The sequence below is a fragment of the Amblyraja radiata genome, chromosome 22 (assembly GCF_010909765.2).
Source record: "Amblyraja radiata isolate CabotCenter1 chromosome 22, sAmbRad1.1.pri, whole genome shotgun sequence".
Classification (NCBI taxonomy): Eukaryota; Metazoa; Chordata; class Chondrichthyes; order Rajiformes; family Rajidae; genus Amblyraja; species Amblyraja radiata.
This window is the reverse complement of record NC_045977.1, coordinates 36,082,078-36,099,734: the sequence shown is the minus strand read 5'-3', so window position 1 is coordinate 36,099,734 and position 17,657 is coordinate 36,082,078. Positions and strand designations below refer to the sequence as shown.

The following is a 17,657-nucleotide window of genomic DNA, read 5'->3' as shown; positions in this document are numbered from 1 at the left end:
GGCCCGGGGTGGTCGAAGCTGCCGCCCTCCATGAGTATGGTTGTATCATAATTGAGTCTAGCTATCCTATAATTCACTTGTACAATAGCAAAACCTAAGTATACTGTTATGAATTTATTTCGTAATGTGGACCACATTGTCAATAATAGATATGGTAGACAGTTGTAGTCTTTTTCCACAGGGTGGAAATGTCAACGGCTAGAGGGCATAACTTTAAGGTTAGAGGGGGAAAGTTTAAATGAGATGTACAGGCCAGGTTTTCTTTTGTACAGAGAGTGGTAAGTGCCTGGAATGTACTGCCAGAGGTGGTGGTGAAGCAGATATGAAAGCAACATTTAAGAGGCTTTTAGATAAGAACATGGATATGCAGGGAATATTGAGATGTGGATCACTCACAGGCAGATGAGATTAGTTTAACTTAGTATCAATGTTAAGCACCGACAATGTTGGCCAAAGGGACTGTTGTGTATCGTTGTGTATTCTACATCATGGTTTATTCACCTGTACTAGCATTCTAAATTGCCCATATCTTGTACCAACGTTTTATCTGATGTGTCTCAACTTTTTCCAGATTCTTAGTATACTTTAGGAGTTCTTTCTGTTAGCATTCTTTCAAACTAGCCCTAATATTAAGATTGCACAGTCTGGTTCTAGACTATCTCATGAGGAAATAATTTATCTATCTGCATTATCAAATCCTTTAATCATCTTAATAACTTCACTCAGATCATCCCTTAATCTCACAAGAAAACAAACCTAGCCTGTGTAATTTACAGTTTAATCCTTTTAGCTCTGTATAGTTCTAGTACGGGCTACATCACTTCCCAGACCAATAAGTACAGCCTTCCTGAGGGACAGTGAGTGACCAGATGTCTAAATGGTTTCTAACCAGAGCCTTATGCAACTGCATTAACCCCTAACCCCTTGCAGTAGAATTTATTAACAGTAAAACAACAACAGGGCTGGAAAACACAGGGTAAGGTTCTGAGAGATCTTTTAACCAAAGGGAGAATGATAAACTTTGACATTTCCATGATGATTCAAACATAACTGGTATGTCAGCTTCATTCAATGGGTCCACTGCTGAGCTAGGCTAATCAATTTAGTTTGGGGGAAAGAAGTTAGTTTTGGCATAATCCGGTCAGTCCTTAAAGGTATAGCTGCCTTCAGTCAGACAGCCAAGGATAGATTCAAGGATAGAATAGAGAAGACAATTTACAAAATCAGTTTCACACAAAACAGCAATGAAATATGGCAGCATATCACATTTATTTTATTTTTCAATATTACTTATTTTTATACAAATGAAAATAAATGAAACCCAAAATAACATCATATGTGCTCATTGTCCTGTGAAAAATAAAACTGCTCAATAATTTGTGCTGAGCCTCAGCTCATCTATACCTCTCAAAATTTGATATACTTCTATCAAGTTTCCCCCATAACCTCTGATGTTCCAGAGAAAACTATCCAAGTTTGTCCAACCTCACCTCAGAGCTAATACCCTCTAATCTTGGCAGCATTCTAGTAAACCTCTTCTACATCCCCTCACAAGTCTTGAAATGGGGTGACCAGAACTGCACACAATACTCCAAACATGACTTAACCAAAGTTTTATAAAGCTAACATGACTGAAGGTTGGCACAGATTCACTTAAATTTTTGGCCTCCCAAGTATTTAGCCTAATTTTCAGAACTCGGCGGTCTCAAACTAGGTTTTTCAAAAGGAATTTGGTTTTCACGTTTGGCTGGACAGTTTAATTCTCCCAGAAAAATCAGAGCCTGTAGCATCACATTCTTGTCTGTCAAATTGAATACGGGGTTCTTGTACTGCAAGGGCTTTGTCCAGGGTCAGTCATCTTTGTGTAGCTGCAGCTTCTCCTCGGTTTAAATAAACCTCTTTTAAAAAAAACATTTATCATCTTTTATTGAATTGAATTTCCTTTATTGTCATGATTGTGAACGATATTTTATGCCTGCAGTCATACATATAATAATAAATAACAAAAACACACAATAAACACAAATTAACATCCACCACAGTGAGTTCACCAGGCACCTCCTCACTGTGATGGAAGGCAAAAGTCTCTGTCTCTTCCCTCCTTGTTCTCCCTCTGCGCTGAGGCGATCCAGGCTTCCGTTGTTGTGACCCCGCCGGGTAATGGTAAGTCAGTCCCGCGGCTGAATCCGAGCTCCGCGAACGGGCCGGTTCAAGCTCCGTGGCCCGGGGTGGTCGAAGCTGCCGCCCTCCAGTCCAGCGGACGCAGCTGTAGTTGTGGGAGCTCCGGAAAAACAGGTCACCAACCTGTGACCTGCGAGCTCCCGACGATGTCGTCCACTGGGCCCGCCGCCACAGCTCCAAAGCCCCGGGGCTTGAAATGTATTAAAATGTAGCTAACTTCAGGTTCAGTGAACTAGTTCAATGGTACTTTATTGCCGCATATACCAAGGTACACTGAAATTCATGTTTGTATACAGTTCAGTACAATTATTACTATACATAAGTATATCTTCGATGCAGTACAAGTGTAGGAATTTTTCAATGAGGCAGTATACAGAGTCGCCAGGTTTGGTGCCATTTTTAAGTCCCATTTGCTATAGGTGTAGAGTTCTTATGGTATAGAGCTTTTGAAATGTATTTGTTTTTGATCAGCCTATCCACAAATGCAAATTAACTGGTATCTAAATACCAGAATGTTGATTATTTAACATGCAGCCAGTTTTGAATTATAGTTTCTAAAAAATCATATAGGTTACAGCCATGCTTGAATTCCTATTCCGTCAAATAGGAAAGGTGCAATCTTTTTTTTTTTTTTTTGTGTTTTTTTGTTGTTTATTTATTAGAAGTAAGTACAATACAGTGGTACCCTTTTTCAGGTGCCAAATATATGTTGGCATGTTACATTCTATGTACAACTTCATTTTTTTCTTTTTTTTAAAGAAAATGTGCAACTTTTACTGCTGTACAATCATACCGCTTAAAGGCAGTACAGACAACTTGCAAGACTACACAGCATTTTAATTTACAATCTTTTTATAATGCAGGTTTCTGAGAGCAATCGAGATCTGAATCGGACGGTAGAAGGAAGCCTTCGTACCTTGCAGGATTTGTTTGCAAAGGAACCACGATATCTAGAGAGAGTGCTGAAGATAAAGGATCTTCTTGGAAATCTAGGTCGACAGCTCACTAAAATTCCATTTTGGGAAAGGAGCGACGTCTCTTTGGAAGATCTGGCTGTTCTGATGGAGATGTATGACTATTACAGGTATGTGTCCATAAAATCTACTTTTTTGGTGAAGTACGTTGGTTCTGAGGATTTTAAACCAATTTACTAATGCTACTCTTGGATTTCCATGGTCAGACTGTAATGTGTGGATGCAACATGTAGTGATTCTTAAAAAACCCCAATACTTCTAGTTGTATCATTGTTGTTCATATTCCCATTACTTACACCAACGGCCCACCTTCATTTCAATTTTTGTTTTGTAATTGGAGCTGTCACTGACTTTGAATGTGTTTGCCAGCTCGACAAAGAGCTGGCTATCAATCTCACAATCAGAAATGTATTTGCAGGAAAAGAACATTAAAACTGGTAAATGTGAGAAATGTCAAATAATTTGAAGTGTTTAACACTTTGACAAATGGGCTGATTGTTTACTTTTTGACCTTGGGTACTTTTTTTTTACTCCTGTCTGCTTTGGATTTGTACCATTTTATTACTGATTTCAATCAGTGATTGGTGATTTTTATTATTATTTCAAGCTGTTATGATTGCTTTTGTTTTGTTCTTTATCTTTCTGCTGGTTTCATTATTTTCTGAATGTGTTTCTCATTGTTCCTAGTTAGAACACAAAACCATCCAAAAATGTTTTTTTTCTCCACAACCACTTCCAGTACAGCTCATCTGGAAGACACAGTGCCCTCCATAATGTTTGGGACAAAGACCATAATTTATTTATTTGCCTCTGTACTCCACATGTTGAGATTTATAATAGAAAAAAATCACATTTGGTTCTGCACGCAAAGGATATGCAACAGAATACTAAACATAACTACTTTCAGTTATATGACATTGCTGTGTCACAAACATTATGGTGCTTTGAAATGGGGGGGACGATGTTTAAACACTGCTGTAATTTCTCAATGGTGAAACAAAAATGTATAAAAATGGCCTTTATTAAAATCTGACAATGTGCACTTTAACCACATATGATTATTTTTCTATTACAAATCTCAAGTTGTGGAGTACAGAGGCAAATAAATAAATGATGGGTCTTTGTCTCAAACATTATGGAGGGCACTGTAATTGCAGCCACATTTCAGGCTGAACAGGGGTTATTATGCCATTCATTTATCGCCTTATCGCCACTTGTATCTGTTATCATGAGCCCATCTATCTATAAACTTGCACCACTATCTGAGAAAGTAGTAACATCACTTCTTAACCAGTTGTTTTGGATGACTATTCTGGCATCCATACAAATACTCTGCGAGTGCTATGATCATTCCAGGAACACTAAGTTCCAGCATATTATTTAAATACCGCAAAAGTACCAATTTAATCAAATCTGGTGATTACCCACTATTTGCTGGCTCTTAAAACTGGCCGTGATTGGCAGTGCATTTGTCTGTATCTCTAAAGAGTTTTTTTTGCTGCAGTACTTTGCTATTTTAGTGTTTTAATTTATAACAATTTCGCTATTTTTTGTTCAGTTCTGCAGATTCTTGGGAAATCTTTATTTTGTGAAAATAACAATTACCGTAGCAATGAACATACTTCATATAAATTCAGCCATCAAATATTAAAGAACATAGTGAGCATTGGGGTTTTTCCAAACCGAAAGTAATTTGGGAAGCATCCCACGATCCACTCCTAAAAGATAGACACAAAGTGTGGCATGGTGGCACACCGGGAGAGCTACTGCCTTACAGCGCAAGCGACCCAGGTTCGACCTGTCTGTACGGAGTTTGTAAGTTCTCCCTGTGAGCTGCATTCTTTAAGATGTTCGGTTTCCTCCCACATTCCAAAGACATAGGTTTGTAGGTTAATTGGCTGGGTATAAATGTAAAATTGTCCCTAGTGTGTGTAGGATAGTATTAATGTGCGGGGATTGCTGGTTGGTGACGACTCGGTGGGCCGAAGGGCCTGTTTCCGAGCTGTATCTCTAAATAAACTAAGCATCTTTGGAGAAAAGGAACGGGTGACATTTTGGGACCCGGAACATCACCTATTCCTTTTCTGTAGAGATGCTGCCTAACCTACTGAGTTACTTCAGCGGTCTATCTCTGGTATACACCAGCATCTTGTTACATATTTCCACTCCATAAAGGGCTCTTTACATTGATTCAATACTTCAATCTAACATGACATGGTTAAAATGACTTAACTGCTGTGAGCCATTAGTTTTTGCATATCTTTCTCTGCATAAGTTTCCCCTGCTGAGCAGCGCATGGTGCATATCATGTGTTATACTATTTTCCACCCCATTCCTGTACTTCCCTTTGCCTTTGTAACTCATGTGGATTCTATCTTTAAATAATCAGAACCATTCCTTGAATTTATTTCAATTCGTTTTGGCTTCAGGTTTATGCTGGGTAGCTTATTTTCTGTTTTGTATATTTTTAATCCTTGCAATTTACTGTATTGAATTAAAGATTTTAATCGTGGAGTATAGTTCTTCAGTCAATAGTTCCAACCCTAAAACATACACAAAAGCCAGAATCTGCAGCCATTTTTCATTAACATTTTAACTAATATCTCTGATTTGCCTGAGACTGATTCGTCACTGATTATATTTCCCCTTTGGCAGCCTGTAAAGTACTGTAGAGCTAAACTATTTCCATATTGCCATCTCCTACTCTATGCAATAGGGCCCCTTCTCAATGTAACCCATCAGATGTGCGTTCTTGTGTTTTGATGCAATCCTTTAAAAACGCTGTCACCTATTCTCTCTTTCTAATTTCTAACCTGTTGCTGCTGTTCCTGCCATGTACTTTCTTGCTCTCCTGTAATAATCATTCCCAATTTAAAACTTTGAACCACTCCTTGCAAGAGTGAAGTTAGCAGACACTCTACATGCTGACTGTAGAACTCGGAGCTTCCTTCCAAAAGCAACACTCGAAGCAAGGGAAATTGTTTATTTTAACCTGGAGAACTATTTATCTTGGTCCTATTTCCCTAATATCCTTATTTAATGAGGTTGGTTTGCTCAACAATCAACCATGATCTTAATGAGTAATGAAACGCGCTCAAGAGTAAATAGATTATTTTTTCTGCTGCCGGTCTGTGCTCCCGCAAACTTCATGAACTGAACTTCTTAATCTGTTCAGCACATGGTGTAAGAGGCAATCAGAATTTGTGTAAAAGTGAACAGTTATTTGTAAGAGGCAGAATGCGAATCTTGTGTTTGTGACTTTTGTTTTATTCTCGCATTGACGGTTTAAATAGTCACAAAATTTAATACCAAGGAATTCTAAATATCCCATAATGTCATGCAACAAAATGTCAAAGTAAAATGACTACCATAATCCAACCAACGATACAATCACTCTGAACAGATGCAGCATGGAATGTAGCACTGTTCATGTGGAGGCCCTTGGGACATAAAAAATATGAACAAAAGTAACCCCTCTGGCCCTCAAGCTTGCTCCAGTTTTAAACTAGATCAAGGCTGATCTTCCACCTCAACATTATTTCCCAACCCCATCCCCGCATTCTTTGATTCCTTTAACATTTAGAAATCTTTCGGTCTCTGTTTTGAATGAATTTAATGACTGGGTGTCTTCACCCCACCAGGCTAGAGTATTCCAATGACCCACCATCCAAATGGAAACATTTTCCTTCATTTCATTTCTAAATGGCATACTCCTTATTTTGATGCTATGCTATTTTGATTCTAATTCTAGGCTCTACAGCTCCAAAACCATCTTCCCACTATCTACCATGGAGAACCCTCTAAAAAATGTTGCATGCCTCAATGAAGTTGCCTCTAATTCTTTTAACCTCTGAAGGATGTAAACCTAGATAGTTCTATCTCTTACTGTGCAACAGACCTATCATTCCAATAGCCAATATGAATCTTTACTCCGTTACCTCCAAAGTAATATTATCCTCCTCATACGCAACACATCATGCATTTGTATTTATATTTCCCTTTTTAGCAATGATAAAGCATCATGGTAGAGCTTTATTCTGGATGAGGTGGTCTTCTGATCTCAACCAAGTTACATGCAGGAGATCCTGACGCATCTCAAGCACACCTCTGTAAGAGAACATAGCCATAAAATGCTGGAGTAACTCAGTAGGACAGGCAGCATCTCTGGAGAGAAGGAATGGGTAACGATTTGGGTGGAGACCCTTCTTCAGTCTGAAGTGTTGAGGCAATTTCACAATTTTGTCCAGGTTAATAAGAAAGGTGACACATGAAATAGGAGACGTTTTGGGTAGAGAAGACTGAAGAAGGGTCTAGACCTGAAACGTCACCCATTCCTTCTCTCCAGAGATGCTGCCTGTTCCGCTGAGTTACTCTAGCATTTTGTGTCTATCTTTGGTTTAAACCAGCATCTGCAGTTCCTTCCTACATATTCTGTAAGAGAACAGTTTTATTTAGTGAAATTTGACATTTAACAATGATTTCTGTCCTTAAGTGGTATAGTATAAGATGTTTATGAAATCTTTCTGTCTCTGTTTGCATTATTAAAATTGTTATTTTTCTTCACAGGTGGTTGGGATATCTCGGCCTGCTACTTTTTGATGTTCTTATCTGTCTATTGGTGCTGTTTGGATTAATTAGAAACTCGAAAGCAATCCTTATTTGGTAAGTGCGATTATGTATATCAGTATTCATTGTATCTTGCTGATTGTCAAGTTTCATGGTATTTTTAAGAATAAAACCTTCTCCAGGGAAATTGTTGTTACAGTATTATTCCCCTTGAGGCAGTTTCACAATTTTGTTCAGGTTAATAAGAAAGATGACGTGGAATCCTTGCTATTGATGTCTAGGAATTGTCTTTGTTTGTATGGCTGTGGAAACAGAATTTCGTTTGAGCCTCACTGAGGCTCAAATGACAATAAATTGTATTGTATTGTATTGTATTGAGGGAGTGCAGCGTAGGTTTACAAGGTTAATTCCCGGGATGGCAGGACTGTCATGTGCTGAGAGAATGCAGCGGCTGGGCTTGTATACTCTGGAGTTTAGAAGGATGAGAGGGGGTCTTATTAAAACATATAAGATTATTAACGGTTTGGTCACGCTAGAGGCAGGAAACATGTTCCTGATGTTGGGGGGAGTCCAGAACCAGGGGCCACAGTTTAAGAAAAGGGGTAAGCCATTTAGAACGGAGACGAGGAAACAATTTTCCTCACAGAGAGTTGTGAGTCTGTGGAATTCTCTGCCTCAGAGAGCGGTGGAGGCCAGTTCTCTGGATACTTCAGGAGAGAGCTAGATAGGGCTCTTTAAAGATAGCAGAGTCAGTTGATATGGGGAGAAGGCAGGAACGGGGTACTGATTGGGGATGATCAGCCATGATCACATTGAATGGCCGTGCTGGCTCGAAGGGCCAATTGGCCTACTCCTGCACCTATTGTCTATTGTCAAGACGAAAGTAAATAACTTCAACACCTCCTCCATCTATCACAATTTTACTAGTGGCTCAATTTCATATTGCAGGATCACTTAGTGCAGGGGTTCCCAACCTTTTATTGTCCCATTTACCCCTGGCAATTTTAATAGCACAAAACAATATTATTTCAATTATTTATGAACAACTAATGATGAACAGATACCGGTATACCAGAACCACAGTCAGTTAATGAGAAAAAATATGTACAAATGCAGAATCTACAAATTTACCCTCTAGGTAGATGAAATTTACCCCCTGGGGTAAATCACTTCAACCCCCTGGGGTAAATTTGCCCCAGGTTGGGAACCCTTGACTTAGGGACTTTGTTCACTTTTTTTCTCTATACACAATTTTCATTTACTCTTCTCCTTTTGAGGGAAAAGACTAGCTGACTAAAATGTAACTTTAATAAAAAAAACTTGAATATTGGCATATTATTTAACCCTTTCTCAGTGTCTACACAAGTACTTCCGGTAGAGGAATTATAATTGGAATCTTGGTCAATTCCCTTCCCAAGCCCAGCACTTGAGGCGACACATTGGGTGGCACAGTGCTGTTTCCGCGCTGTTTCTCTAAACTAAGCAAGTATCTTAACATAATTGAATGGCGGAGTAGACTTAATGGGTCGAATGGCCTAATTCTGCTCCTATCATTTATGAACTTTCTCCTATCCATGCCCACTAGTGCTGCTGCCTGACCTGCTGAGCTACTCCAGCACTTTTGTTTTTTAAAGCTAACTCGATCATTGACTGGCAGCAAAAGTCACCACCTTTAAATTGAAATGGACATGAGCACTATATTTAGCTCAATAGTGATGCTCTCCACAGGCAGTTAACTGCTAAAATTCACATGAAGAGTGTTCCCTTGAGTGCAGCACTGAAAAGAAATGGCCAGTAAATGAAATCATGATTAGTGGCAAACAGCCAAAGAATTGAATACAAAAGCAAAGTACTACTAGCTTCGAAATAAAAGGAAAAATGTTTGGGAGTGAAGGGGAAAGGGGGGAAGTAGGCCAGGCTGTATCTGTGGTGAGAGAATCTCACTCAATGGTTTGAACTTTACTGGCCATAGCTGCAGTTGCTGAAGTTTGGCTATTCGGTCTGAAGGCAGACCTGGACTTGTGAGTGAGCACTTTAGAGTTTGGTAGCTTTGGGAGGTGTAGCCTGGTCGTGCTGGGGTTCATTGGCATAATGCTGGGGAATTATCACTGAGATAAGCCTCACTTTAGATTTCACAGAGAATCATGACCCTCGTGTTAGGAGCCAAAGGCACAGGTAACTTTAAATGGGTTTAATTTATTATTATTTGCTGCAATTATGTTTATTAATTTTGTCCAGTAATGTTTACATTTCTAATTTAATTATTTGCTTCCATTTTATTTATTTTTCCATGTCTCGATGTTTGAGAAATAAAAAAATATTTGGGATGGCGCTGCGGCAGTCTTTTGTGCCTTGCAGCGCTGTACATCCGGGTTCGATACTGACTACGTGTGCTGTCTGTGCGGAGTTTCTACTTTTTCCCTGTGACCTCATGGGTTTTCTCCAGGTGCTCCAGTTTCCTCCCACACTCCAAATATGTACAGGTTTGTAGGTTAATTGGCTTTGGTAAAATTGTAAATTGGCCCTATTGTGTAGGGTACTGCTAATGTACGGGACGATCCTTGGTTGGTGCAGACTCGGTGGGACGAAAGGCCTGTTTCCACGCTGTATCTCTTATGTTCAGTGATGGAAGGGAATGCAGCATTCCAACTTTGGCTACTTGTTAAAGCCTGTTGGAGAGCTTTGAAAGTGGGCCTTTGCATTTTAATGTGGTGGCCAAGTTGTCACAAGGGGCCTGCTGCTTAACCAGAGGATGTAGATGTCCAGGAAAATAGATCTGCCACATCTGGATCAAGTGCGCAATGACCAGAAGCAACTATATAATGGGGTCCAGTTCAGAGTGATCTGGCTCATTATTTCAGATTGGTGACTTTTCATCAAGAAGGATATGATAAAATAAAGCTGAGGCTTTAAAAAAAAAAAAAAAATTGTTTCAATTTGACTGATTAAAATGCATTATATATAAACTGATTTTTTTTTCTTGGGTAATCAGGAAATGTTGGTATTGAGGTGTGAACAAGGCAAGTTCAAAATGTTTGTGTGGTCTTTCACTATTAACCTCTTGTGTTTATTTTAATCCAGCAATGATTGTGCTTCTCATTGCATCATTTCTTCCTCTGCAGTGCTGCTCTCCTGGGAGTGTTAACCTTGATTATCAGCTGGAGTTCTCTAGGCCTGGAACTGGCAGTCTCAGTGGTGAGTTTTGCTTCCATGCCCAGTTATGTCACAGAAGGAATCCATTCAGCCCATCATGTCCGTGCTGGCTCCCAGCAGACCAATCCAATTCCCCCTCTTTTTTTTCCTTGTAGCCCTGCAACTTATTCTATCGGGCATGCCATAAACTCCCATTTTGTCCTACATCAAGGGTGAATCTATATTCGACAATTAACCTGCCAACATGTCGTTGTGGTGTGAGAAAAAGCACGGCCATATGGTAGAAGTGCATGCAGATATGGGGAGATTGGGGAGACCCCATTCAAATGGCACCCTGAGTGCCTGGAACTTTCAAAGTCTGTAAAATCACAGGTAAACTGAAAAATAGTTTCAGCTGCAACCAGTGGAAAACACGACTGTACCAAATATATGAATTGAATAATTATTCCCCTAATCTAATGGCTTTCCTAAAATCATTCTGTTGATTTATTTAAGTACCTTTATCAATTGATTTGCAAAATCACAGATTTATAAAAAATGAATGACATTTTTTGGATGGTGTCATAGAGAGACATAACAGAGAAACCGGCCCTTTGGTTCCTTCAGTCCATGACAGCTGTCAACCACACATTCACACTCATTTTACGTTAATCCATATTTTTTACTCTGCCACATTTTTGCCAACTCCACCCCTCCATGTTTTTGCAAACTTAGAAAACATTGTTTTCCTTCCCCTCTGCTCCCATTGCTTTCCACCACTCATCTACAACAAGGGTACTTTATCATGACCCACCAACCTGCATTGTGACACTGACTGCACTGTCAAAGGGAGAATGTGCAAACCCCATAAACAAGGCACCGGAGGTCAGGATCGAACCCGGGTCCGTGGTGCTGTGAGGCCGCTACTCTACTAGCAGTTCGACTGTGACAGTGCGTGTGGCCTCATTTGTGCTCTGCAATTTATCACTGACTTTAGATATACTGAATCTAAATGAGGAATGTGACATTCCCTGAGCATGTCTGAATCAGTTTACACAAGTGGAGGATGGTGTCAGTATTTGTCCTAGTTATGTATCCAGTTTAGAAATGTTAATTCTTTTTTTTACCCTAACTGAATATTGCACATTTTTGAGTCATTTTCAGTAATACTGTCAAAACATTTTCAGAGTTTTAGTTTTGTTTTGTACTTACAATTAATTATAGATTAGATTAGATTAGATAGCCTTTATTGTCATAGAATATGATTTTGAAGGATTATATATGAAGTGAGACTTAAAAAACATTTAGACGTTGGAGACTTTATTTTGCGTAAAAACAGTGTTGGAATATAGATAGTTATTGTCCAAGAATAATTAGTTCACTTTTCACGCATCCACCAAATTACATTTTGGCCACTGCCACCTTTTATAATGCCAGTTGATGTACTTACAATCTTTTTAAAAATAAATGTTCCTGTGTTATTCAATTTAAACTGGTTTTCTTAAACTTGATCTGTTTGTACAAATTCCAGTGGATACTCAGCTATTTGACTTAACTAGTCCAGGCCGACGTTCATACCTAACTATTAATACATCAATATTATTCCATCGGGTGCAGCAGCATCTATGGAGCGAAGGAAATAGGCGACGTTTCGGGCCGAAACGTCGCCTAGTTCCTTCGCTCCATAGATGCTGCTGCACCCGCTGAGTTTCTCCAGCATTTTTGTGTACCTTCGATCTTCCAGCATCTGCAGTTCCTTCTTGAACAATATTATTCCATCGTTGGTCTTGAAAGCCTCAAAGTTTCTTCAATATCTGCTGTCAACGTTTCAAGGGTTGCAGTTGAAAACCAGGGAATGGGCTAAGCTGTATTCTACCACATAATCAATTGTCAAGCCATCATGATGTGGCTATCATATATCTGATGTATCAATAATATTCACCTTAACCATTCAATTGTAGCAATTTCCATGTTCTCCTCCATCCTGTGGGTAAAGAAGTTCCTTCTGAATTCCTTTAGATTATCTGGTGATCATCTTGTGTATATATTTCATGATCATGTTCTTCCCCACATGTGGAAACATGTACTCTGTGTCCACTCTATCAAGTCCTTTAACAATTACGAAATACTCTATTACTCTGCTCAGTCTTTACACGAGAGAAAAGTAACTAGGTCTGTTAGATCTTTTCTTGATAACTTTCATTTTGTTTTTTGTTTGCTTTGGAATTCATTGCCATTCCATAGTTTTGTTTTCTTATTGAAAGCAGGATATTCCGATCATGGAATCTACTGCTTACGAACTTGCACACGGCTTTTTAGTTTATTTTAGAGATACAACGTGGAAACAGACCCTTCGGCCCACCAAATCCGCGAGACCTGCGATTCCCGTACACTAACACTATCCTACATACTGGGGATAATTTACAATTTTTACTGAAGCCGATTAACTTGCAAACCTGCACGTTTTTGGAGTGTGGGAGGAAACCGGAACACCCTGAGAAAACCCACGTGGTTACTGGGAGAACGTACGAACTTCGTACAGACAGCACCCATAGCTAGGATCTAACCCGGGTCTCTGGCGCTGTAAGGCTACAACTCTACCGTTGCACCACCATGCCCACCCACTTACATAGATTTGGAGAGCCATGGTTGCATAATATTGAGTGGGACGTGCACATGATATGAGGACCCCTGAGCCCAGTATCTTTTGGCTCAGCAGCAACATTATTTTCTCACATTTTAGAGGAAAAGATGGGAACATTACTCGTGCAGTATATAATGTGCAAAATGAAAGATTTGAACGTGTAGAATTTCATTTCCTTTCCAAATATTGCTGTTGGGAAGTCCACGTGAAAGTAGCCAAAGTTGAATTTGCTGAACAATTTTTATTTTGAACTAGCTTATATGTATAATGTAATGTTGTTTAAATCTATAATTTAAACAAATGTTGTTTAAATCTATAATTTACAATACAAAATACTGGTTTTGTTTGGTCACAATATCTAAAGGGACCATCTACAAAGTTTAGGATTTGAGATTGCAAACAATTTTGCCTCTTGGTCAATTTATTATTATGAACAAGATTACTTTGAGATTTATTCAGTACGCTTTGTTGATGAATTAATATACCAGAGCTTTATTGTAATTTGTCCATCAGGCATACTTGTAACCTAAAATACTGAAGTGAGAGAGCATAAAAGAAAAGTGAAAATCTGCAAGTCCTGATGTGGTAATAAGAAGGGTTATGATAAAGATTGTAAAAATGTGGCAGTGTAGAGTAGAATTATTTAAAAGATGAATGAATTACTATTCTGTTGTCAGGCTGATGTGTGGATGGAATTTATGTTCCATATCAACTTCTTGTCTGTATCGCCAAACAATATTCTACCTTGAGCACGCAGTCCTGTGATTTAGACTTGATGTCCAGAATTGGCTAGATTACATTGGCTAGCTTACATTATCCCAGTCAGCCTCCACTCTTTGTTTGCTCACCCACATCAACCCCTGGTTAGGCCACATTTTAATTTATTTTAGCTTAATTCTCAGTAACCTCCTCCAGCCCTGTAACTGTCTGAGATATCGATGCTCCCTTAATTCCAGGGTCTTGATCACCCCTGTATTAAATTGTTCCACTATTAATTTCCTTGCCTTCATTTGGTGAGACCCAAAGCTCTAGAGTTCACAACATACAATTCTCTGTCTGCCTTAATGACATATAAACATGACATATTAAGTTGTGCAAGTTAACAAACAAATGGGGATGTTGGTGGTATAATTGTTAAAATAATCTCAAGAGTTAACAGAAATAAATATATCCAGTCAAACAAGAAAAAAGGGAAGGGGGTGGTTCAAGTGTGTGGCCAAAGCTTGCCAATTCTCTGTGTATTTGACTCTAGTTGCCTTCCCTGGAGGCTCCTAAACAACCTTTGTTTCTTTTGTTTTTCTGATATTGGTGATTGGTTTTGATGCACAGATTTAAGATATTTAATTCGTGAGAACATATTGCTTAAAAAAAAGAAGCATTTTCTCAACTCCCTAATCAAGGGGAACATTAAGTAGAATATGTGCATTGATGTTTAGGCTTTCTAGAAATGAAATCTGATAACTTTCCAAAATGCTGGATGGTTGTTCTACAGCTGACAGATCCAGCTGGTAATAATTTGCATGCTTCAGATGGTTAGAGTCAATGGAACTGAATTGTAAAACATTGGCATCGAATATTGAGTGGTTACATCTGAGTTAGATTTTGAAGATTGGATAAGAATGAGAGAACTGATGATGACAAAATGAAATGCCATCATCTTGATCTTGCTCAAAAGTTGCAAGACATGTTTTTTGAATTAATACTGGATAAGCTGAACAGATCAGTAAAATTGAATCGGCTCCATGTCCAGCTTGATCTTCAGTCTGTAGAAGAAAACCCAGTCAGCCTAGGCTTCCAATGGCAGGTGTACTATATTGAGTCTTTTTTTTAAATATTCCCTTCCCACAAAAAGAATAATACAATCAAACTGCAGTATGGGGTAGGAATCATCTAAACTATGTCCAAGTGGACAGTAGGCACTAATGACTTTTCAGTGCTATGTTTAAGTCGTTTAGTCTGTGTAAAACATTTTGAGTGCACTCTTTATTCAATCTTGCCCTGGCATTGTTGACGTTAAACCACCTATAATTCAGCAGATTATTGGTCCGAGCTTTCCTTGATTCTACAAGCTGGAACAGCATTTTGCCCCTCTGTACTTGTAAACACCAAGACCTGCATATGAAGGCCCTCTCTCATACTGAACCTCCTTTCACCTTTGGTCTTGAAAGCATCAACGTTTCTTCAATATCTGCTGTCAGTGTTTCAAAGGTTGCAGTTGAAAACCAGGGAATAGGTCAAGCAGTATTCTGCCACATAATTTGCTAAGCCATCATGGACTCCATATGCCTATCATATTTCTATTTTGGAAATAGAAACAGGCAAGTTCATAATTCAGAAATTTATGCTCACTCTCGTATTTCCATGAGGCATAGGAGCAGGAGCTACCTGCCAATAACAAAATTGGCTGATACACTAAGGCGCTTCCTAGTAAAAACTAACAACTTGAGTGACCTCCATTATTCCCAAAATCACTGCTCCATAAGGTTTAAATATGCTTTGGTGGTCATGGAAAGATGGAGCTTTTCTCTACAACAACCTTCATCTTCCAATCTCCAAATGGGAGGATTTTCGAATCCCATGGGCCCAATTCGTACATCGAAACTGTGACAAATTGCCATTGTTCTTTTAAGTTTGGAGCTGTTGCTTTGTCTGAGTCTGAATCGAGGAACAAGAGTGGGTGTTGCACCTGTGACTCAGAGCTCAGCTCTGCTCCTGCTCCAAATAATTAGGTCCCACCCTAATTAGAGGGAAGCTGGATGGTAAAATCATTGTGTTTCCTGGGAACCCTCGGGCAGAAGTTCCCCTAATGTACAGACAGAGAGGACTCTGGATGACTGCACAATATTTATCAATGCTCCCTGTAACATGTAACTGACTCCAAGAGTGTGAATCCTTGGATTGCACATCAGTGGATATTGAGAATTAAGTATATATTTTTCAGTCTCCAGGTGTGACGTACTTTAATCATGCATGAGGACTGAAGGATTGGGAAACATTTTACAGTGCCATCCAACAATTCACAAATGTTTACAGCATTTGGTGTTCTTAGATCTTCTTTCTTAAGAAATTATTTTTGACGTTGACTGGCTATTGCACCATCCTAATTCTAACCCTTGCACCTTCCCTCCTGTACTCTCAGTCTCCACACCTCTCACTTTCCCAATATCTTGCACCCCTTGCCTATCCTTGCAAACTCCCCTGATCCCATGCTTGACCATCTCCCCATTTAAGAGTGAATTAACAACTTATTGGATGTCTTAAACCAGATAGAGTCATACATAGAGTCATACATAGAAACAAGCCCTTCGGTCCAACTTGCCCACTGTGACCAACATGTCCCATCGAAAATAGTCCCACCTGCCTGCGTTTGGTCCATATCCATTTAAACCTGTCCTATAATGCTGTGAAAGAACAGAAAATGGTGTAATTAAAATGATTTTATTTCAAAATTCTACATTGAAGGGGAAGAGAGAATTTCTGCTATTAAGTTTTTTTTTGATGGTTAGGTAAGATGGTTTAATATGTTACCAGAAGATATCTAATGGAGGTTTTTATATCCCCATGTAAAGCCAATGCAGCCATTTATGCATGTGGCCCTAACTGCAGTAAATAACAAAAGATAGGTTAATATTTTTTAAAGATGCTCTTCCAGTTTCCATTTATTTTAGGTTTCTATGTTATTGATTTGACATTTTTATTTCTTGAACAGGGTTCAAGTGATTTCTGTGTATCTCCAGATGTATACGTTTCCAAAATGGTGGACAGACTTGGTCTTATTGCAAAAGGTATGTTGTCTTCAAATAGAACTCGAGTAAGAAATTCCTCTGAATTTATTGTCAATGAAATGTAACGACTCTGTGTGTACTTTGTGTAATGTAGTTAGCTGACTGGTGCTATTTAATCTAAAGACTTTGTGAGAAATTGATTCCAAAATAGCCATATTTAAATGTTGGGCGAGTCCAGAACCAGGCGCCACAGTCTTAGAATAAAGGGGAGGTCATTTAAGACTGAGGTGAGAAAAAACTTTTTCACCCAGAGAGTTGTGAATTTATGGAATTCCCTGCTACAGAGGGCAGTGGAGGCCAAGTCACTGGATGGATTTAAGAGAGAATTAGATAGAGCTCTAGGGGCTAGTGGAGTCAAGGGATATGGGGAGAAGG

The 17,657-nt window shown here is 39.0% G+C and overlaps 1 protein-coding gene across 3 annotated transcripts in view; it reads left to right on the top strand.

The window, feature by feature from the left end:
• Positions 1-17,657, top strand: part of ttyh3 (tweety family member 3) — a 119,836-nt gene that overhangs the window by 63,502 nt on the left and 38,677 nt on the right. For all 3 annotated transcript variants that reach the window (XM_033041037.1, XM_033041035.1, XM_033041036.1), the window contains exons 4-7: positions 3,045-3,265; positions 7,722-7,817; positions 10,844-10,916; positions 17,207-17,282. In XM_033041037.1, coding sequence (XP_032896928.1) covers positions 3,045-3,265; positions 7,722-7,817; positions 10,844-10,916; positions 17,207-17,282 — 466 coding nt within the window. The remainder of the gene's footprint in view (positions 1-3,044; positions 3,266-7,721; positions 7,818-10,843; positions 10,917-17,206; positions 17,283-17,657) is intronic.